The sequence below is a fragment of the Nasonia vitripennis genome, chromosome 3 (genome assembly GCF_009193385.2).
Source record: "Nasonia vitripennis strain AsymCx chromosome 3, Nvit_psr_1.1, whole genome shotgun sequence".
Classification (NCBI taxonomy): Eukaryota; Metazoa; Arthropoda; class Insecta; order Hymenoptera; family Pteromalidae; genus Nasonia; species Nasonia vitripennis.
The window spans coordinates 17,691,546-17,714,347 of NC_045759.1; the positions used below are offsets into that span (position 1 = coordinate 17,691,546).

Here is a 22,802-nt window from a genome sequence, read left to right on the forward strand (position 1 = left end):
ACAAACACAGCGCAAAAGAGCCATGCGCGCAGCCCCAGTAGAGGGAAGAAAATACAGAGCAAGTCGAACTGCGCGTGCGCCGGGTGATCCAGGCAAGGGGCGCAGGTACTCGCCGACACCCTCCACAAGCCAGTCGATGCTGGAAACTCGCGTCGCGCGCGTCGCTTTTCTCCCGCGTTACCCTTAGCCAACAATAGCCACACGCACAGACACACACACACACACGCTTAGCGGACAGAACTCGCAAGCTTCGGTCATGTCGCGACGACAGTGAGACGCATTGCGTATACAATACAACACAAGGAAGACAACATCTTTCGCTGAAAGCATGAGAACTGGCTCAGCGAGGGAGACGCAGCTCGCGGCCGTCTCGGTCGGGGGCTGAGAGCAGTGCGCTCCGTGCCGAGATTGTCGGATTAAACCGAGTGCTCGCGCTTGTGCGTACCTGGACGATTCATCGGAGCTTGCAGCAGCTGACTCGTCAGCGCGATTCTATCACACAGCGCTAGCTGGCGGTCGGAAGAGGCAAAATGAGGTCGAACGCTGCTGCTGTTCCTCGTCGCGACCTCGTCGTCCTGCTGTTCTGCGTCGTCTTTGCCCTGCTCGATGGTAATTGTTTTGCTGGAAGAGCTTTCGAGTTGTGCGAATGGATGCGATGCCAGCAATGTATAGTCTCTGGTTGGAAATATTGCAAAAATAAACAACGGAACGATCATCTTCTGTATATTGACTATACTCGCGCGAAACTATAATACAACCACCGTGTTTTCATTTCCGCGGAGTGGAGAGCCAGAGCGGGAATTTATTATTGATCGGGTATACGCCACATTAAACTCGCATTATTTATGCGCAAAAACTTTTTCCCCGTCTTTCTTCCTCTCACTCTCGTTGTGCTATAGGTACACATCCCACACAGACTCCATTTCGAGCTTTCGCAGTCTCGCGATATTACGCGTCGTCACGAAACCGGCCCACGTTACTGCGACTGTACACATATACCCAGCTATGTACCTATATTACGTCTATCCTGGCACACTCGCAGTCCTGATCCTCGTCCTTTTTAGACCGACTGTGTGTTATATAGGTATACTCTAGGAGCGACGTCTATATATACCTCATTCGTGTGCTTTTCTTTAATTAGAGCTGACCGCTCACATATTTATGTGTCTTGCCCTAATCGAGGGGGCTCTGAAGGAATTAGGATCCGTCGTGACGTTCGTCGAAGTTCGAAAGGTTTTTTTTTTAATCGATCGACTTTTTGCTAACGACTTTGACGTCGCATTGGTCCTGCGAATATATAGCGTCATCGGGATGATAATGGACTATAAAGTGATTTTAATGTACACAGTCGAGCTGTGTGCTTTGGAAGCTTGTTCACCTACACCCTTCCATTATTGCATTAATAAAAGCCTGTCATTCTCGTGATCGAATACATCGCACACACGAATACATCGCATACACTCGCTCTATGCGTTTGCGCGTTAATCGATAGAGAGCGATAGGGAGCAATAATTAAATTCATGTCATGCCCGGAATTACTTTCATCATCGGGAACGCGCATATCAATAAATAGAGTAGAGCCAGAATTTCGCGGAATAGCAAACAGCTTGATTACGTGCGCTTTACTGGCAGGACCGGATCAAACGAATTGATTTCGACTCGCTCGCTATATGTCCAAAGGTCCTGATCAAACGAATTGATTTACATCCACACACGGATCGAGAAAACAACTCATTATCTCAGCTCCCACGCAAGCACCTATTTTTGAAAACATTCGACAGTCCTAACTCAATCTGCAGCATATATAGATATACTAACTCATAAAAGTCAATCCGATCGAGATCGCGCGAGTCACTGAAAAGTTTTCGATCTGTCGACGCGATTATCCACCATAGCTATATCGCGCATAGGGCCAAGCTTTATTACGTCTTCCTTTTCGTATAGAATCTCGAGAGCCACCCACGACGGCTTTTTCAGTCTCTTATATACCCCCGTCCTTTATCTTCTTCTTTCACACTCGCGGCCCTTCAAGTCGCGCGCGACGCTCTTGGCCGAGTACTTCGTCGCAACCTAGTTTTCTGCACTTTGTGCGACTCCAGCCGGCGCCTAGCACGGAGGCTTCTGTTTATAGTTGCTTGTTTTTTTTTTAACGAGGGAAATTTTTAGTTGACTGGAGTATATCGCGCCGGCTAAAATTATAACTCGACCCTGACAGCGTATCGCGCTAATTGATGGATCTTTCGCTGCGATGTATATACATGTATACCTTTCGACGCGCTCCGTTGCACGTTTCTGCTATGTATACCTACTGCTGGGATTTATTTTTAATTGGACGAGAGCTCCCGGCTGGATTCGGAAGTGCTTTGTTGATGCTGTCGTTGTGTCGAGGTCTTTGTCTCGCGGAATTCGAATGGTATGATAATTACGGGGTATTAGAAAGGGATTTCTTTACAATTTCTAGGAAACGAGAAGGAAAAATGTGTAAACAAAGTTGTGAGAAGTTTCCCTTTTTCTTCCGATATGGCTTCACTTCTTGTATCGCACCGCATCGCCCACATGTTTCTTTGCATATAGATGGATTCCTTGCACATAAAAGTGAATTTCGAATTACGAATCTTACGTACCTAGAATGAATTTTAAACTACTACTAACAGATTGTCTTTTTTTTTAATCGTTAGAATACAATTTCAAATCAAACTTTTTTTTAATTTTCAATTGCTTTTATCGCGGTATATTTAAAAAATCCGCCACCGTGACATAAACGACATCATCGAAATCAGTAGCACGTACGCATAAAATTATGCCAACAGAACGATGAACCAGTGCAACCTAACACCCTCTTTACATCCTCTTCCAAAGAGCTATAGACATCCCTTAATCATGTCAATCCTTCCAATCATCCCTCTCCACAGCGAGAGAGAGAGAGAGAGAGAGAGAGAGAGAGAGAGAGAGAGAGAGAGAGAGAGAGATACTCTAACCCGTTTAACGCTAACTTCTCACTCTCTCTCAATATTCATCCCTCGATTCAGTCGCTGATGTTCAAAACCGACCGAGCGATGTATACAGATATACACCGAAGTCTATATATATGTGTCGCGTATATCGATTGCGCGACGGGCGCACGCGTGGTGCTGCTGAATGAAAGCTCTTTACGCCTCCGCGAGACTCTCTCTCTCCCTCTCTCTCTCTCTCTCTCTCTCTCTCTCTTCCTCTTTTGGCCTTAGGTACGCAGTTGCCCCTATCGCGATCCCGAGTTAACCCGAGAGTCATTCATGGAGAGACTTGCGTAATCCATTTTCTAGAAGCTTGTCTTAGAGCACGCCACTGACACTTGCGTCTGCTCAATGATTCTTTATTGTTTTTCATGAGTTCAATTATAGTATCGGCGATTTTTTTTTCAAACCGCACGCAGTGCTTGGATATAGGTTTCCCTTTCATCAATTCTCGAAACAAACGATCATACGGTCACCATCAACATGTCCATTGGCAATTTAGCTAACTGGTTTTTGGTGTAGCATCGAAGTAATGAATGAAACGGTCCGTTGTGGGAGTGGCTTCGCGACTTTGGCTATATGTCCATTGCGCGCCGCGGGCTTTGTTTTAGCGTCTTTGCGCACTGTGACCTACGTTACGCGCTCCTTGTTCGATATGTAGGGCAGCCGCATCTTTCGAGGACAACGCGTGTTTTCAATTTTCTCGTGTATGTAACATACGCCGAGAGCGGAATTGAAAATTCTTGAATGAAACCTGCCGAATGTGGTATATTATAATAGAGAAGACCTGGAGAGCTCGTCGTCTTGCTCGATATTGGATTTTCATCGCGGTCTATTTGGGTGTGCATTGCATATCCGATAGCGTTTCCCGGAAACGCCGATTTATTATTCAATCGCACATCCAACTATAATAACACGATTATTTAGAATATATTCGAAGCTCTGTTCGAAATTAACCGATAGAACTGTGAACTCTCGCAGATGGCAGAGCGCAGACGGAGCCGTCGACGCAGTCGTCGGTGAACAGAGGTGCGGCCCGGCAAATGTACGGTAGCGGCAGTCTCCGACAGATGGGCAGTGTTCCGATACTCGCTAGTACCACCGAGATGTCATGGCACGGTAAGGAGAAGGAGGAACCGAAAAACGCACTTGGACGCAACGACGACTACACCAAGGGACACGATCATCCCACCGACGGCCATCACGGTATACCATACATTTATATTACGAAAATTGTTATTTTAAAACCTTATCTCAGGCTCGCAGCGTGTATACGCAGGGGATAGCCTTGCGCGGGATAATTTTAATTAAAGTTAACATCCTGCTGCTTTCCGTATAAATTAACTCTGCGCGTGTGTGTATTAGCACTGAAAGGAAATGCGCGAATTTCCGCATAAACTCTGTCAAAAGTTGGCTAGAGCGAATATCTTCTCCGAGTTTGTGTATATGAAGGAAGTTGGGAAATTAAATACCTGATGTGTGCGAGTGCATTAAGTCTATAGATGGCGGAGTTTCGTTGAGTGGATCGCTCGAGAGAGAAAGTTAAGTTTCCCGTAGGATTCTTGAAAAGCTTTTCCGTTATTCAATACACTCTGTATTAGAAAGTTTTTTTGCGACGCGAGTCTTTTAACGAGGTTACATGCGAAATCAATTAGCTTCTTTGCGAGAACTCTTGAAGATTGAAAGATGTTGCCGCTCACGCATAGGGTGGAAATGATTATAATTCGGAACAACACAACATGCTTAATTACGATAATTGTAACGATTAGGAATAACTAAAAATGTAGCTTCCCAACGGTATTCAATTATTTCTGAAATTCGAATCCGCTCGTCGGTAGATATAATTGTTCTATAAAATAACTGAAAATTAATAACGATGACGATGATTCATCAAAAATCAAACTCCGATAATTCCATATCTAGGCGAGCATCCATACGAGTCGGGTGGCTTCGGCTACGGCGGCTACAACGGCCGTCAGAAGACGCACCAGTTGCCACCGGACTTTTACGGACCAGGTCGACTGCCCGACGGTACAGGCGACGAGTCGAGCGACGTGCCGAGTTACAGGAACGGCGCACGACCTCAGCCCGGAGGCACTTACGGTCAAGGAAGGCATGGCAACAATGGAAGAGGAGCCGATGGTTTCGGCCGCGGTGGTCTCTACGGAGGATTCGACGGAGGTTGGCTTTACTTGCATTCGATTATCTCCGTTGATATTTGCATTCGCCCTCTGACCTTAGAAACGTTGACAATAGCTGGTGAACCGTTGCTTGATTTCGTAATCGAAAACGACGAATTAGACTAGCAACATTTCAAACAAAGAAAATAGAAAAGTCAAATTACACAACGCGAGCCTAACGAACGATCACCGCGTTTCTTGGCTCAGGTTTCGAGGAGGCTGACCGTTCCCGAGTACGGCCAGGTCTCGAACGAGGTCACGGATTAGGGATGCACGGCGAGGCTAGCGGCGACCGCAAGACTCTCGTCCAGGAGCTCGAGGACGAGAGCGATGGCAGAATCGAGGCACCCTCGGCTTGCGGTCCCATATGCACCAGCGACCAGTTCCTCTGCATCAGCACTTGCACCTGCATCGCTCGCGAGAATCGATGCAACGGAGAAGTGAGTCGATTTTTCCAACTCAACCCAATGCATTGTAGTTATACGAAATCGATCGTATTGTAATGCCTCGACGTGTTTCTGCGTAACGCAGATGGATTGCGAAAACGACGACGACGAGCTGAACTGCGAGGGCTACGAGGGTCACCACTTAAACGAGACCTGCCACGGTAAGCGCTCGGTTCGCTGTCCCAACTCCGGGAAATGCATCGCCAAAGAGTGGCTCTGCGACGGGGACAACGACTGCGGCGACTTTTCCGACGAGTCTCATTGCGGTAAGCATCGCTATACCATCTACATAATATATATATATATTCATTAATTTAGTTTATGCTGATATCGCCTCTCGTTCGCCGAGCAGGGCCGCAAAAGAACTGCACTGCGGAGCAGTTCGAGTGCAGGAACGGACTGTGCATGCCGCAGAACTGGGTCTGCGACGGCGAGAACGACTGCAAGGACTTCTCCGACGAGGAGGGCTGCAGCAAGCGAAAGTGAGTTTTTCACACGATACCTTTAATAATATAGTTCCGCAAAGAGGAAAACCTCATCACTCGCGGAAAATATAGCACTAGCTTTATTTATATACCTATATACACATATGCGTGTATCGACGTTTCTCTCGTCCTGCCCCCCCCCCCCCCCCCGAAGCTGTGTACTTTTTGCCGTACGCCCACGAATTTCCTTCCCTCCTTGGGCTCTCCTCATCCCGCGAGCTGTGTATGCCCTGTGGGTTTTTTTTTCACGCGGCGAGATTACCATTTCGCGCAATCTGTCGAGCGAGCCGCACACACGCAGACGCGCTTTCGTATTCAAAAAACGGATGTATTATGCATGTATGTAATGTACGTGCTGCGAAGCAGGAGGGCTTTTTACGTGTATAAGTGCCGTGTACTCGATGTGCTTTTCGACGTGGAAAGCCACGGGGCTTACGCGAGTATATCGCGGCTGTTTCGAGGAAATTTCTTTGAAGCTGATGTGGTTTCATTATTGATGATGGCAAAGGAGCAATTCTTAGAATCACGGCACAATTTAGCTTCCAAAAGCACAGCGTTCTCGCATTTTATAACATCGACGCACAGCTCCTTAAATTCGCGATCGATAAGATTGATAAACTACGACGTAACCGGACGATATGTCGCTATACAACCCGGCACCAAATCCTCATTCCAGCACCTCGCGAGTCGACGTAATGCGTTAGGAGAAAAAAAAAACCGAAGCATCAGCCTCGAAAAGTCAGCCAGCCCACTCGCGCGTGAAGAGAACGAGAGAAGTTTTAACAAAGTAGACAACTTTTTCCTCGCGCCAAGAGTAAAAGCGATGGCTCAGAGCTGTACGAAAAAAGAAGCGCGTGCTATATAAGAAGAAGCAGTAGAGGGAGTGACGCGTGGCGGCGAGCTCTCTCTCTCTCTCTCTCTCTCTCTCTCTCCCTCTGCCACCCACGTAAGGTCCTTCGTCGCGTTGCGTGGGCGAAGGCAGCCGCCGCATCGGCCTCCGCGCTATAGCTTACTCGCTCGCTCTTTCTATCACCCCTTTTCTGGTATTTTCATCAGTTCGCCCCTGGACGTTTATTCATTCGTTTGTATATATAAGGATCATATTATTCGATTCGACGAACACCTGCCGGTTTTTCAGACTCTGTGTGCGAACGTTCGATTTAAGTATCGAACGAGCGTAATATAAATATCCACGATTGTAAACGTTCCAACTGAAATTCACGCACAGTGAAAAAGTATCGCAGTACCGAGATGAATTTCAAAAGCGCGCAAATACGCCGTTTTTAATTTAAAACCCAGGATCGGTATGTTAGCAGTCTATAAACGGCCACCGATACTATACCCATGCATACGCGTATATTGTTCCGGCGTTCGCACAAAGAAATATGAAAAAGTAAAAGCTGCACGCATACAGCAGCCTTCTAAACTTCCCGAGCGGAACAATACGCATCAGCGCCAGTCGTCCGCACTCCAGAGCTTGTCACGTGCGCCGACGACAAAAAGAAGTATATACCGAACGAATGTAAAAATATAGCGAGAACAATGAGGTCATTGTCGCGGCCGTCTGCGCTGTAAATATAGCGGGCGCGTCGAATGAGAAATATAAGGGTGCCACCCTCGATGGATTATTAATTCTTCGAAAAACGCGCGCGCTCGTCGATCGGGGATACGGCCTTCCGCGATGAAAAAAAATATTTAATTCCGAAAAAGCTGGACCCGAGCAAGAGAGAGAGAGACAGAGAGAGGTACGCATGTACACATAGGCGCGAAAAAGGGGATGGTAGAGAGCGTGTGAGACGACTGACCGGCGATCCAGGCCGCGGAGGTGGGTTGCCAGGGCAACGGCTGCTGCGCACGTTCTATCGACCACCTGGCAGCGGCGGCAGCTTCCGCTTTCTCTCTCTTTCTCTTTCCCTCTATACCTATACCGCGCGAGCTTTCTCTCTCGCAAGCATCGACGAGCTATGCTGCAGGGTATAAGAGGGAGAGAGAGAGAGAGAGAGAGAGGTATACCTGCGGCGCTCAGATCGTCGCGTATATATAGGTATATACACATAGTTGTTATTCCCACCCACCTTTGATTGCTCTCTCGTATTTACCCCTTTGTCGCACGAGAGGGAGAGCTGCCGGTCAATACGATATTCGAGGCGAGGGAGCACTGTGTGCCGGAAATGAAATAACGATATCCTGAAATTACGCGACTAACTGCATCAATTATATTCACGATCACGTCTGTCGCATTACGAGTTTTTATTCAATTATACGGGATGTTATATATTAGGAATTATAGCGCGAGCGCATAATTGATCTATGGCTGCAGAGATTATTATAATATACATAGGGCAAGCGTAGTCGGTAAATATATTCGATTCAATAAAAGAAGTCCCGCACCGTTCGTGCTCGCGTCCCCCCAACGCGACGAGTTATTTCCGTAGATCTTCTTTGAATTCGCATGCGCGTCTTATCATCCTGTCCCTCGATGTTTCAATCGAGCCCCTCCCTTTTTGAGTTTTTTTTCTGCTTCTTCTCTGTACTCGGTGTGTGAACCGTCGATATCTGTAATATGTGCGCGTATACGTGGAAGCACACAGCTGTGCGGCTGGAGGACATGTGCAACACGCAGTGGGCAGTCGGCGGGCTTGTCTATGATGAGCCAGAAATAGCCTGTTTAGCCAGGATGAAATGAGTATTGATAGCTCGTTGGTTTTGATTTCATCGCCAGCCGGCCTTTGCACGTGTATTTGTTAAATCTTATACCAATAGATAGGACGGCTGAATGGATTTATTCATAGCCGCGACGAGGGTGCTCGCACTATATATAGTTCACTGCGTAATTAATCGAGCGATTTAATGAACTCTCGTCGAATCGAAAACGTTTGTGTGAGCAAATTGCTTATTCCTCATTAATGGAAGTTTTGATGTAAAGTAGATGTAAAAAACCAATGGTAATCCTTCTCTCGATCAATTCATCGAGCCATCGAATTGCCGAATGAAAGCTCCAAGCGCATTCGCGACGTGCTTGCACGCAAGCTTTAACTCCTCTCCCCCCATGTAAAACGCAAATGTGGGACTGCATCGCGAAGCACCGATGCACAATAACGTCGGTCAAGTATAGGTACAAAGTCCCTCTTCACCTCTATATACACACATGATCCGCACACGGCCTATTAAATATCGCTCGAGCAACGACTTTCCGATTGCCACTGCCGCTAGAATCACGATCTCTATTGCTCGACGCGCACAGCGCACGAGGGTCGCTTTCCCCCTCCCGTATATATACCGCTGCATATTACTGTTATCCGGCGTAATAGTTTCGTACGCGTGGGTTATAGCTACGAATACTGGTATATCCAAGGCGCGCACGTCTCGTCGCGGGAGAAATTGTATATATACGATTATGGACGCCGGCGAGCCCGCGCGAACTTAATAGGGGCTAAAGTTGATTCTGCTAAAGTTTCGGCCTGCAGGACCTTGTTAGACTGGAGTTTAATGAATTTCAGCGCAAGATCAACGCGCAAGTTCGCCCCGATGATGTGTATATCTATGTATTTCACGCGTGTGTCTATTTAGGTCGGGATATGAGAAGGCGATGTATGTTTTTCTCTTTGTTTAGAAATGCTTCTTCTTCGCGCTTAAATAAACGAGCTGCTTCGTGTCGAACGAGCTGTACACATAGAGCTATATGCGCTTTTACATCCGCGCAATTCTTGAGTGCAAACAGCTATTCAGCCCGCGGTTTACGGGCTTATCGCGATTGACCTAGTCCTGATCCCGGCGACTCATCGATTTTCCATCATTTTCTTCTCGAATTGTTTACCCCCCGCGACGCAGATGATAAGCTGTGAACTGGTTTTCACGGCTACGATTGAATTGAAAATGACGCCCGAAATTAGCGCGGATCAGCTGTGAACTTGACACGTAACACGTGTACGGAGGCTCAGGTTTCGGTGAGAGCAGGCAAACTATACAAAGGTCAAACGTCAATAGAGTCAACGACCGATCGCTATAGCTGCTTGCGTCATCGAACATCTGCGAGGGAAGAACGAAATAAGCCCGTGCGGCGGTTGCGCTTTGTCAAATCTTAGTCCCCTGCGAGCCCTTCTGTGTAGCGGATACCTCGAGTGCAGAGTCACTGCGGGGGTCGATTTACGTTTAGAGTGAGAGAATCCCCTCTGGCTTTGCTCGTAGATATAGTCCTTGAAAGAATGTTTCGTTTTTCTTTCAAATTTTCAGATAACCAAATTCTGCCGAGTGCTAAACACCCTTATATGCGCAGTTTGAAAATCATAGCCTATCGTCTCTGCATTCCCTATCCACCCCTATATGTCAAAACAAGGCCTAATGGTCTAAGCTCGTTTCCACCCCCTCATCAGAGTGTGCTGAGAACGAGACCATCTGCGCGAGCGGAAGGTCTCGCGCTGATTATACTGTTATAAACCGAAAAAGCCGTGGAAACGAAAAACCGAGACAACGGACGCGGCTTGTTAGATGCACATGTGGGAAGATGCGAAGGGAGACGTGTGTACGTGTATGGGGTGTCAGGATAGAAGGCAAATCACAGGGGCGATGCGGATTGCACGCGGAACGGTTTTTTTTTTGTTGTTGATGCTCCATGATGAGTGACTATGGGAGAGAGGCTTTTCTGTGGGGTGCGCAGTTGATGTTTTTCGAGGGCTGTCGGGGCTTTATTAGTAGAGGCGCATTTTTGCTTTGATTTATGTGGCTTTCGGAGAAGGATAAAAAGGTTTTGTTTTTTGCATTACTTTTTTACGAGCTTCGAATCGATCGATATCTATAGCTGTTATTGTAATATGACAAAATCAAAGTTTTACTTCCGAAATTTATAAAATTCTCTGATTTTCAGGATATGCTTCGACAGCGATTTCGTTTGTCTCGACGGCAGCTGCATTTACGACGAGTTGAGATGCAACGGACAGAAGGATTGCGCTGATGGATCCGATGAATTGAAATGCGGTACTTAATACAACACTCACCGTACGTTTGATTTTTAGCGAATCGATCGTGTAATTCTGTCCGTGAACTTTTAGAACTGCTCGAGGTTCAGTGCAAGGAGAATCAATTCCAGTGCGCTTATCCGAGATGCATTTCTCAATCGTACAGATGCGACGGAGAAGACGACTGCGGCGACGGAAGCGACGAAGAAAACTGTCCTACGGCTGGAGACAACAGCTGCAGTACGAATGAGTTTAGGTATGTACTTTACGCAGCCTTCAAATGGTGTACAAGCCATATTTAACCAAATCGTTGTGATTCAGATGCGCGAGTGGAAGCTGCATAAGCAAGAAGTGGGTCTGCGACCACGAGATCGACTGTAAAGACGGCGAGGACGAGATGGACTGCCACTATCCGGCTCCGGAAACCTGCGCCTCCAACGAAGAGTTCACCTGCTCGACTGGAGTTTGCATTCCGGTAATCAACTTTTAAAACATCGATCAGCTAGTTAGCATAACGTAGACTTGAAATATAATTCAATCTTAATTTAGCGCACGTGGGTCTGCGACGGTGTACCGGACTGCTCGACCGGCGAGGACGAGAGGGGTTGTCAAATGGGCTGTGAGCTGACCCACTTTCTCTGCAAGACTCCGACTTTGGCTGTTAACGATACCAAGCCAATTCCGGGACACTGGATGCTACTCAACCCGCGAGATCAACACCGCGTTTGCGTCAGTATGAAGCACGTTTGTGATGGCGTGGCTGATTGCCCAGAGAAAGATGGTGAGTGTACACTTATTACGCATGTAGACGAACCTTATATTGACAAAATCAAATGTTCGCAGATGAGGAAAATTGCCCGAAGAAGGTGGAATGCACGGAAAACGATCATTGCTCTCAGCTGTGCGTGGTGACCAGTGACAATCAGAGGGCCTGCTCTTGCGACCCTGGTTACGTTCTCGCGAAGGACAACAAAACCTGCGAGGATATCGACGAGTGCAAATTCGAAAAAGTATGTGAATCAGCACTTAAGTGTTACAAACGATTAGTCGATCACGTCGTCTAATTGATTATTCTTTTTCAGGATCCAGTCTGCAGTCAAGTGTGCAAAAACACCAAGGGTTCCTTCGTCTGCGAATGCGCCCCTGGATATGTCTTGCGACCCGACCTACGATCATGCAAGGCTTTAGGAGCTAATCCAACCCTACTTCTTGCGAACAGAGTCGACATTCGACAGGTAAAGTCCTACAACTAAAATTAGAATCGTCGAAAGGTATCCAATAATACTGTCATTCGCAGGTCAGTATCACCGGCCCGAAATATACCTCCGTTCTCAAAGGACTACACAATGCCATCGCTCTAGACTACCACTACAAACGCGGTCTCATTTATTGGTCTGACGTATCGATGGATGTCATCCGCAAGGTTTACGTCAATGGAACTGATGCCGACGGTAATATCCTACATCCGCTTGTACTTCTTCAATCACAATAACTCGCGTTAGTAATACATCAAACTTGCAGATTTCATTCGCTGGGGACTGGAAAGTCCTGGTGGAATCGCCATCGACTGGATACACGACCTTCTATTTTGGACTGATTCCGGTACTCGACGCGTCGAGGTGATTACACTGGATACACGCGTGCGTCACGTACTGGTTTCCAGTGACCTGGACAAACCTCGAGCTATCGCCGTCCATCCACACTACGGCTACGTTTACTGGACTGATTGGGGTAAGCTTTTCAAAGCTTTCACTAGAATTAACTTATCCAATCTAACCCATTTTCTCTTCATCTAGGACCCAACCCGAAAATCGAGCGCGCCGACATGGACGGCTCGAAACGAACAGCCCTGATAACCGACAACATCTACTGGCCCAACGGATTGACCATCGACTACATAACCGACCGCATCTACTGGATCGACGCAAAGCACCGCGTGATCGAATCGGCGAGCATGCGGGGCGACGATCGCAAGAAGGTCGTAACCAGAGGTCTGCATCATCCGTTTGCCATCACCGTCTTCGAGGACGCGGTCTACTGGACCGACTGGCACTTCAAGAGCATCTCTCTGGCCAACAAGAACAACGGCCGCGGCTACAAAACCATCCATTCGGGCTTACACTTCCCCATGGATCTGCACAGCTATCATCCGCAGCGTCAGCCCGAGTACATCAATCACTGTGGCGAGAACAATGGCAAATGCTCGCACATGTGTCTACCCAACAGTATGGGCTACAGCTGCGTCTGTCCTGTGGGTCTGAAGATCAAGAAGGACGGAAAGACCTGCGCCGCGAGTGCTGACAACCTCTTACTCTTCGCTAGGAAAAAGGATCTCAGACTGATCAGTTTGGACCAGTCGGCTAAGGCCTTTGATATCGTCATACCGGTTGATAACGTTGAGAGCGCGGTTGCACTTACTTGGAACGCGGATGACGATACGATTTACTGGACCGATGTCGAGGCTGATACCATCTCAAGAGCTAGCATCGGAGGGACCAATCAGCAGGCTATTATCCATCACAATCTAGGTATGGACTTGTCTCGAACGTTTATCTGATGACTGTGAACTTCGGAATTAATGACCTCGTTATTTTCGTTCATTTGTAGAATCTCCCGCTGGACTTGCCATGGACTGGATAACCAAGAAACTTTACTGGACCGATGCTGGGACAAACCGAATCGAATGCTCGAATCTTGATGGGAGCATGAGATCGCTCTTGATCTACGAAGGACTCGACAAACCAAGAGACATCGTGGTTAATCCAATTTGTACGTAGGAAACTCTGTCTTTAGCAATCACTCCCCTTGCTAAATATGTACGACAAATCTGATTTACTTTTTAGCTGGTCATATGTTCTGGAGCGATTGGGGCGAAAAACCGAAAATTGAAAGAGCAGGGATGGATGGATCGGACAGGCGAGATCTGATCAGTACGAGCTTGACGTGGCCGAACGGTTTGGCGATAGATTTCGAGGAGAAACGTCTCTATTGGGCTGATGGCGGTACCAGCAAAATCGAGTACTCTGATCTTGATGGGAAGCACAGAACCACGATCATCCAAGCACGTCAGTTATCTTATTACGTCGTACACTCGATGCAATTAGTGGCGAAGTCTCGAATCATTTGGTATGTGTTTCAGCCGATACGAAACATCCCTTTGGACTCGTGATACACAAAAACAAAATTTACTGGACCGACTGGGACACGATGAGTATTCACCGAGCTGACAAGGATACCGGCAAAAGTGTCACGGTTATACGCTCAGGGATCACGGGTCTGATGGATGTTCGAGTTTTTCATCGAAATCGGCAAATGGTCGAGAATCCCTGCAGTCGCAACAATGGGAATTGCTCCCATCTTTGCCTCCTAGCGCCTGCGCCCAAACGGTATCGATGCGCTTGTCCAACTGGCTTGATTCTCAATGTGAGTACTTTTGATTGCCTCGGTATTTTTCATAATTCTAAACGACATTATAATATCAACGATTGATTTGCAATAGCCCGATGGAAAAACTTGTCCGGAAATGCCAGACAAATTCCTGCTCATGTCCCACCGAATCGATATTCGCGTCCTTTCTTTGGACACCAACTACACAGCCGATACGGTCTTACCTATTGGTCACATGAAGAACGTAAGTGGAGCTGACGTGGATATGGAAACTGGCCAAATCTACTGGACCGATCCTGGCCAGCTGTTCACCAAAGTTATCAGAAAGGTATCGTTCGAGGGGAAAAACGAGGACACGGTAATCGATGGATGCATCGATACCGTTGACAGCCTCGTGGTCGACTCCATCGGACGAAAAGTACGTATACAATTAGCAATGGACAACAATTTTTTCATATTTTCAATAACTCTTGCATGTCCTTTGTTTAAGCTTTACTGGACAGATGTCGGGTTGAACAGCATCGAGGTCAGCGATCTGGACGGCAAGAACCGTAAGGTCCTCGTATGGTCTGGTTTGGACAATCCAAGAGCCGTCGCACTACACTATCCAGCAGGTCTTCTTTTCTGGTCGGACTGGGGTCACAACGCTCGAATAGAGCGAGCCGACATGGACGGCGAGCATCGCGAGGCCGTTATAACCGAGGGCTTGACGTGGCCCAATGGTCTCTCCATCGACCTGTTCGCCGACCGGATCTATTGGAACGATGCCAAGAAGAAGGTCATCGAGAGTTCGGATCTTCAGGGTCAGGACCGTAAGGTCATCGTGGAAAAGGTGGAACATCCTTACGGATTAGCTGTCGTCGGAGACTTCATATACTGGAGTGACTGGCAGGAGAAGGCTTTACTGAGAGCAAAGAAGTACGACGGAAAGAACAAGAAGATCATGCTGTCGAACCTTGAGGGCATTATGGACCTGCGCCTGGTCGACGTAAGTTTTGTGTGGTTACGTTTCATTTTTGAAGGTCTTCGATGACTTCTTTTATTGAGTACGACGTATTATTTTACACTTAGAAAAAAATGGTTCGACCCGAAAATGCCTGTGGGGACAACAACGGCGGCTGTTCTCACTTGTGTCTCCGAAATCCCACTGGATACAGCTGCGCTTGTCCAACCGGTATCATTATAAACGACGACAAAAAGACTTGCAACAGCACTCCAACGAATTTCCTACTACTGGCGACGAAGAAGACGCTGGTTAGGATGTCGCTGGACACTCCCGAGATGTGGGAGGTGCCGTTGCCAGTCAAACACTATCACAATGCCTTCTCCGTTGACTTCCACTGGGAGAAACAGCTGATTTTCTACACCGACGTTGATGTCAAGGTCATCAGGTACCGAATTGTTCATCTTCGATATGTTTTACAAATGGATGCGAATTCACAAGACTCTATTCACTTGAACCTATTACAGGAGGATCAACATGCGCGACTTCAGTGACGACAAGGTCGTGGTCTGGGGTTTGAACGTTTCGACCCCGTTCAGACTCGCCGTGGACTGGCTCGCAGACAACATGTACTGGACTGACTTGAAGCACCGGATGATCGAAGTTTCCCGGCTAGACGGTAGCTGCCGAAAGAAGCTCATCGAGAATCTGAAGGAACCACGCTCGTTGACGCTATTCCCAAGAGAAGGCTACATATACTGGGCCGAGTGGGGTGACCAACCAAGAATCGGTCGGGCGAACCTCGACGGTAGCAATCGCAAGAGCATCGTCTCGACGGATCTCAGTTTGCCCAACGGACTGTCCATCGATTACGTGGCCAGAAAGTTGTACTGGGCCGACGCGCTCAAGGACAGGATAGAGATGTCCGACCTGCACGGCAGGTATAGGATCGCCCTCGTACCCGAAGCCGTCAATGCCTTCGGCTTGTCTCAGGTAAGATCGACTCGAGAACTTTAGAAGGTGACGGTGATTGGCTAAAACGTGCAACGTTTCTTTGGGCAGTACGGAAACAACATATACTGGGGCGACTGGTTCAAAGAGATGATCGAGCGAGCCGACAAGCGGACGGGGAAGAACCGCAACAAAATTCGGACGGCTCTGGACGGAACGACGGAGATCAGAGCCGTCTCAGCAGAACGGCAAACTGGCTGGACGCCCTGCGCCGTGGAGAACGGCGGCTGCAGCCATCTGTGCTTCTTCGTTAAGAAAAGCTACACCTGCGCCTGCCCCGACCAAGCAGACTCCAAACCCTGTTCTACTGGTACGTGAATCCTTCTCTCTCGATCCTTATTTTAATATCTCGATGTACGATTGTCACCGACCACTATCGTTCCACAGAGCCGAAGAAGCGAATACCGCTGCGAAAACCAGGGACGGAGCACGATCCGAACTACGACGACATAGACGACGAGGACGTGCCGCCGACGCCGAAAACTTCGGGCGGCGGTAGCAATCGCAACCGCGACGGCAAACTCAACGACTACAACCGGGCCAACGGCGACACGATAAGCCTGCACACGATGATGATGACCACCTTCATCCTGCTCGTCATCACGGTTGGTATCATCATCGTCATCATCTACCTACAGTGTCCGCGGAAAAACAAACGCGAGGAGTACATGTACAATAGCCGACGCAACGTGCTCACCTTCTCTAATCCTAACTACAACGCGTCGGCCGGCGCGGAACTCGCCACGCCGGCGACCCAGCAGCCACAGGATAAGAAAGGCTTCATCTGGAAGAGACTCAAGTATGACAAGTCGCAGGTATGTCGATGATGATAATGGTGAATTGTTTTGTATCGTTTGGGCTCGCCTCAATGTACGTTTGGAGATTTTTCGTATGCGTATACTTTGGGCTTTTGAAACCAAACGAGCATTGGCAGCAAAGATTCGTTTACTATGTTTTATTAGAATCGCCTGATTTGCTTTCGAAATACTTTTCTTTATTTCATGTTATGACTATACTTTCGTAGAATTTTGGGTTCACTTCGATGTCGATGGTATGAATCGAGATGGAAGTTATTTAATTTTTATATCCATTGCTTTTTCTTGTCCATTAATGTCATAGAATAGTAAGTGATTCAAACACATTTAGAGAACAATTGGAAAGAAAAAGCGATGCTACTTAATAGTTTTAGTTCAAGCTTTACATCATAATGACATTTAATTTGCCATGAGTAATAATCTTGTGTCATTCATTAATACATCAGTATATACTCATTATCTATATATTGAATCTGGACCGTGGATGCGTCTTCGCAAAAGAGCCTTTAATAATCCATCCACGGTCCATATTTATATGTGTATGCGAATCGCTCAGAAAAAAGCTCTAATTGCGTAAGCAAGTAAAAAAAATGATAACAAGTCAAAGGCTCTTTATAAATGTGTGTTGCATGCATATTTCTAATATTATACTCACGGTATGTACGTGCGTAAAAGGTTGATATAAATTTAGAGTTTGATCATTATAAACGTTCATTTTGAAATGGAAAACCAATTTTAGGATTTGATATAGACCGATGTCTTTTCTGACCCTCTGCTTCTGATTGATACTTTGATTTCACTCCTATACGCGCGACGTTATTCCCGCAGTCCTATAACATACACGCTTACACCAACAAATGACATTTCGAACACATAGGCATTAGCGGTTATATAAAAGAGACAGAGGGTTTTATGATATTGCGCATACCGATAATATACAAAAATAAACAACAACATGGCTATAAACCACTGACTCAACTTATATACTGTTCAACATTGCAGAAACAAAATCCTACAATATTGGTTCTCCATATACGTAATATAATCTAATTGTGTGATACGCACGTAGATACTCCCGTGTGCGTGTTATACCGTCCACGTTGCTATAATAACTCGCGTCAGAGTGTTATAATAATTCTAATGCAGAAAAAAGGCAACCCTTTTCTAAAGTCCGTGTCGTATCTTTCTGTTTTATTTGTTTTTAACTCGAACAACCTCCCTACGACCGCACGACACACTCGACCTTCGCAACTCACGAACAACCATCTCTCCGCACATCCGGACCCTCTGGCTCGTTCTCCAATTGAAAAAAAAAAAAAAAAAAATTAAAAAACGTGGGCGTGCGCACGCACACGCTCTCGGCTCTGACTCTCGTGCGTGTTTGTGCGATGGTTTCGCCGCGGTGCGGTACGATCGTCCTCCAGAGGGCCGGTAGCAGCGGCGGCGACGCGAAGCACGAGTGTCCGATCAAGCTGCAGCATCTGCCGCTTCACTTCATCCAGATGAACGAGACCGAGACTACTTAGTGCCTGCTGGAAGAGCCGCCGAGACGCTGCTCGATTTCGACGATCGACTCATGCTGATCATGGGAACAAAGGAACTATTATGCATAAATTCGCGTTTGAATGTGCAGATACGTGCTATGATATAGGATGTGACTACGCGATGAAAGGGCATAATATATATATATATATATATATATATAATACGACGCGACGATGATTATGCTGAGATTTTTGCTTCTAATTTTACGAGAATATAATACTTCTATTTATATACTATAGCGCAGTTTTGTACATCGAGCAGCGGATGTTCATTTTGCGCGGTATAGTGTGTAAGATTAAACAAAACAGTGCCAAATATTGTTCATATCTGTATACGTGGCGAAATGAAAATCCTGCTGCGATGACGCTTTAGAGATCGATATAAAACTGTGCGCACGAGCGCACACGCTTCTGCGCGAATATTTTTTGATGAATCGTTTTGTTCGAGTGGAAAACGGCCGAATATGATATACTCGCGGCTGTTATGTAAATCCGATATTTTGAAACCCACTGTATTTTTAGATTCGAACAAAACAAGAAAAAAAAGAAAAAAGACTGAATTTGATTTGTGCGCTTTTGTCGTGTAGTGCAGAGGCGAAACGAAAGAAGGAACGAACTGAGTATTATAAAACAGCATCGCGGACACTGCTCGTCACCGATACATATATACATATAAGGTGCAAGATAAAAAAACATTATAGTATTATACTCGACAATATATCGTAAGTTTCACGGAGATGTATGGGAGTTTAGAGAATAGAAGACTTTTGGTTCCTATACCGCATATAACTATAGTACTACTTTCGCATGTAGGCGTTTTTCGGAATAAAACTGACTTGTAATTAAAGAACAAAATAATAATAACAAATGAGAAGCTGATCCTGTTATATAGTAACGACGAGACTATATACGTAGATTTATGCTAGTGGATTTTTTTCGGGGCGTTTTCGTTGAGCATGCGTATGCATCGCATGAATAAACGATTATAATTATAAAAAAAGTTAAAAAAAATCAATAAACTAAAGAGTCACCCAAAACCCTTTTCCTAATATCCAAGCTGCACGCGCGTAAAAAAGACACATTGTTATACTATATAGTATAAAAAACAAAACATGATAAGCGCATGTCGATAACGGGAAAAAAATCAATAACGTCGAGGACGGACTGTATACTATATATATAGCTGTCCCGTCCTGGTCGGTCAAACGGAAAAAATTCAAATGCGAGTCAGGGGCAATTACTATATAACACATTAGATAGTCGTTCGATTGCTTTTGTACATCGATATATAAGAACTCGTAGGAGCATATATGTATTAACGAGCACAACAAAGAGAGCCAGAGCTAATCACACTGTAATACACGTATTATAAAAAAAATAGCCCAACGCAAAAAGAGCATAATTACAACAAAAAAAAATACGATATCTTCGCATGTAAACCGAAAGAGAATAAGAAATGAAAAAATAAAACAACTAAACGCGCGTTGTAGGAGCGAGTGTACGAAGACAACGGGCAGTCGTCGAGCCCGGAGGTCGTGTCACTGATACCACCGTCGGCTACGCCAAGCAGCAGCCGAGCAGCATCAGTCACGCCGTTGGAGTCGTCGCCGCCAGCCTCGAAGCACGTGAGTTTCCAGCGACTCGAGCCTTCCCTCGTCGCAGGACCGAAACCTCGACCGATCGTCTGAGACACGTCCACGAGCGGCCCTTCACCCGGTGCTGCAGCCGCTACCGAACGAATCTGCCTCCTCCACATGTAAGCCGATGATGCGGCCATCCTATACTGTATTGTAGACGATCGCCTGCATCAACCGCGAGCTGTACTGATCATGTGCGAAAATGTCCACTCTTCTCGCTGCTCCGATCCGAAGACTCTGTTACATTTATATATGGTCCTCGGGAGCAGCGAGAGACACGTGCGGATATACTATGTACTTTCTATAGGGTAACTTTGGTTCTATGCTCTGGTTACGATAAGAATCTTTTTTTTCTATAATGAGTTGCCCGTCTGCGCATATTACGATGGGATTCGTACACGGCAGCGCAGGATGAACATTGAATCTCAAAGGTGGTAGCTGCTCTCTTCTCCTTTCGTCGACGGATTCGTAAGCTTCGCTATTCGAAAAGAGAAGAAGGAAAGATACGCAGACCCATTGTGATACGCGCGACGACTGCTATTTGTACGAGAATCAGCGGGAGATGAACGATGTAGTCACGGTGTTAAGTACTGGGCATAATACGAATTTATATGGTGGTATAATAACGTGTACTATCTAGCAAAGTTTATTCGTTTCTATGTATCGAGAGCATCGACGTGCTGCGTAGAAAAGAACATCCACGTATGATTATATTCGTATGTATAATTATGATTCCAGTTATGTCATATAGTAACGGAGAATAACATTAAATGCAGCTTTTTGTTTCAAGACTGATATAACCACGATACGTTATTATACTTTCGATTAAACTTTAGAGCGCGAGAGCGTTTGAAAATTAAGAATAATATACGATCGCATCGCGTCGATGCATAATTCAGCCGTCCCAGCTGGTCTAGGACTGTCCGACGTATAATGAGCGAAGAGAGCAAGAGCTCGAGGCTAATTTAGATAAAGCGATGGCACTGCGAATGCTTACTATATTCTCTCATTAGAAGCGTACGTGCGCCGGGGGTCGCTGTAATTAAATCCGTCGCGCATTAATTTTAGTAGAATAATAAAGAAAGAGAAAAAAACGAGGACAAGAGGACAGCGACTGTGTGCGACCTTTAGGGAGAGGTAGAGAAAAATCGCGCGACTGAGTTTCTCGCGAGGCGCTGCGATGTGTGGCTTTTATTTTTTTACGTAGCACGACGACGACCACGACGACGACAAAGAGGTCGGGAGTATTTTCTACGCGATAATGAAGTCCGGGGCTAAATAAAGTTAATCGAGACGCATACGCCCATACGCGCTATCGGTTATGATAACGAGGAGAATATTGTGGTGAAAAGAGGTGAAAAGTTGATATTTAATTGTAAAAGAAAATATGTAAGCTAGTATTATTTTAATAACGCCATTATATGCATTATATGTAATACGACGGGATTATGATATCGTTGTTTTCCTGTATACTATATATGCCAGTCAACATTTTAATGAGACGTATACCGAGTGTTAGAGACGGTTAATTAAAATCGAGGAGTAAGTCAACTAAAATACAACACGAGGAATATAACTGCACGGCGAAAATCGACCCCTTTTTTAAGAGGAAAGAATAAAGCGCACTTTCATCTCAGTATACTTAAACGCACTAGTCTTATGACGAGAAAGAAACAAATTTCGCATGTGTTATTGCCGTGAAACTTTCGTTGCGAATGTTCGACCCAGAATACACGATCTATCAGGAAATAAAACTCTGTTATACGATAGCGATCACAATTATATCGCGTTACATTTACGCGCAAAGCGTTTTCGAACTGGACATACAGTTTACAATAAAGCTCCAAGAGATTTACACGAGACTCGTCGCGCTGCGGGAGAAAAGAAACGATTTGCATATTATTATACACGTTTATCGATGTAGATGTCTTCGAACGACAGGATTGCAGCGTTTTTTCATGCTCAATTATATAGTGTATAATCATCGTTGAAATAAACTACATATTGAATTTCATTTCAAAGATCGTTATGTAGATTCATGAAGTAGATTTTGAAAAAAAAGAACTTGTTGATGATGATAATTGCATACATTTGAATTGTAGTGATATTAACTACATACGAGATATCAAAATGTTCTTGATTGCTCGATATTTTGAATGTTGATTTTGAATGTTTTTCAAGAATTTCAATGTATTTGTATTTTAAATGTGCACTTTATGCGAAATTTGCATTTTTTAACTATTTTAACGATACATAAATATAACGACATCCGCTTCTCAAAAGATATACACTTACAACATTACAGGTTACAAAGCCTAAATGTTGCTTAGAATACGGTAAGTAAAAAATCACATGGCTGTGTAATACGACGTGCAAACACTTTGGAAGCTATTATTTCTCTTCTCT

The 22,802-nt window shown here is 45.8% G+C and overlaps 1 protein-coding gene across 2 annotated transcripts; it reads left to right on the forward strand.

Moving 5' to 3' along the window:
• Positions 1-131: 131 nt before the first annotated feature.
• LOC100122063 (low-density lipoprotein receptor-related protein 4) lies at positions 132-22,448 on the forward strand. Of its 2 annotated transcripts, none has more exons than XM_001605616.6 (25): positions 132-609; positions 3,975-4,199; positions 4,917-5,174; positions 5,381-5,613; positions 5,705-5,885; positions 5,972-6,101; positions 10,969-11,078; positions 11,153-11,315; positions 11,381-11,534; positions 11,609-11,840; positions 11,903-12,069; positions 12,142-12,294; positions 12,357-12,510; positions 12,581-12,790; positions 12,856-13,587; positions 13,667-13,828; positions 13,903-14,124; positions 14,199-14,482; positions 14,559-14,864; positions 14,937-15,434; positions 15,518-15,837; positions 15,917-16,382; positions 16,452-16,710; positions 16,788-17,215; positions 18,640-22,448. In XM_001605616.6, exons 1-25 carry the CDS (start codon positions 531-533, stop codon positions 18,739-18,741), a joined length of 6,228 nt encoding a protein of 2,075 aa, XP_001605666.3. In that variant the 5' UTR covers positions 132-530; the 3' UTR covers positions 18,742-22,448. The 2 variants fall into 2 exon arrangements, with proteins under 2 accessions (XP_001605666.3, XP_031783549.1); XM_031927689.2 differs by having other exon boundaries at positions 20,250-22,448.
• The last annotated feature ends 354 nt before the right edge of the window (positions 22,449-22,802 follow it).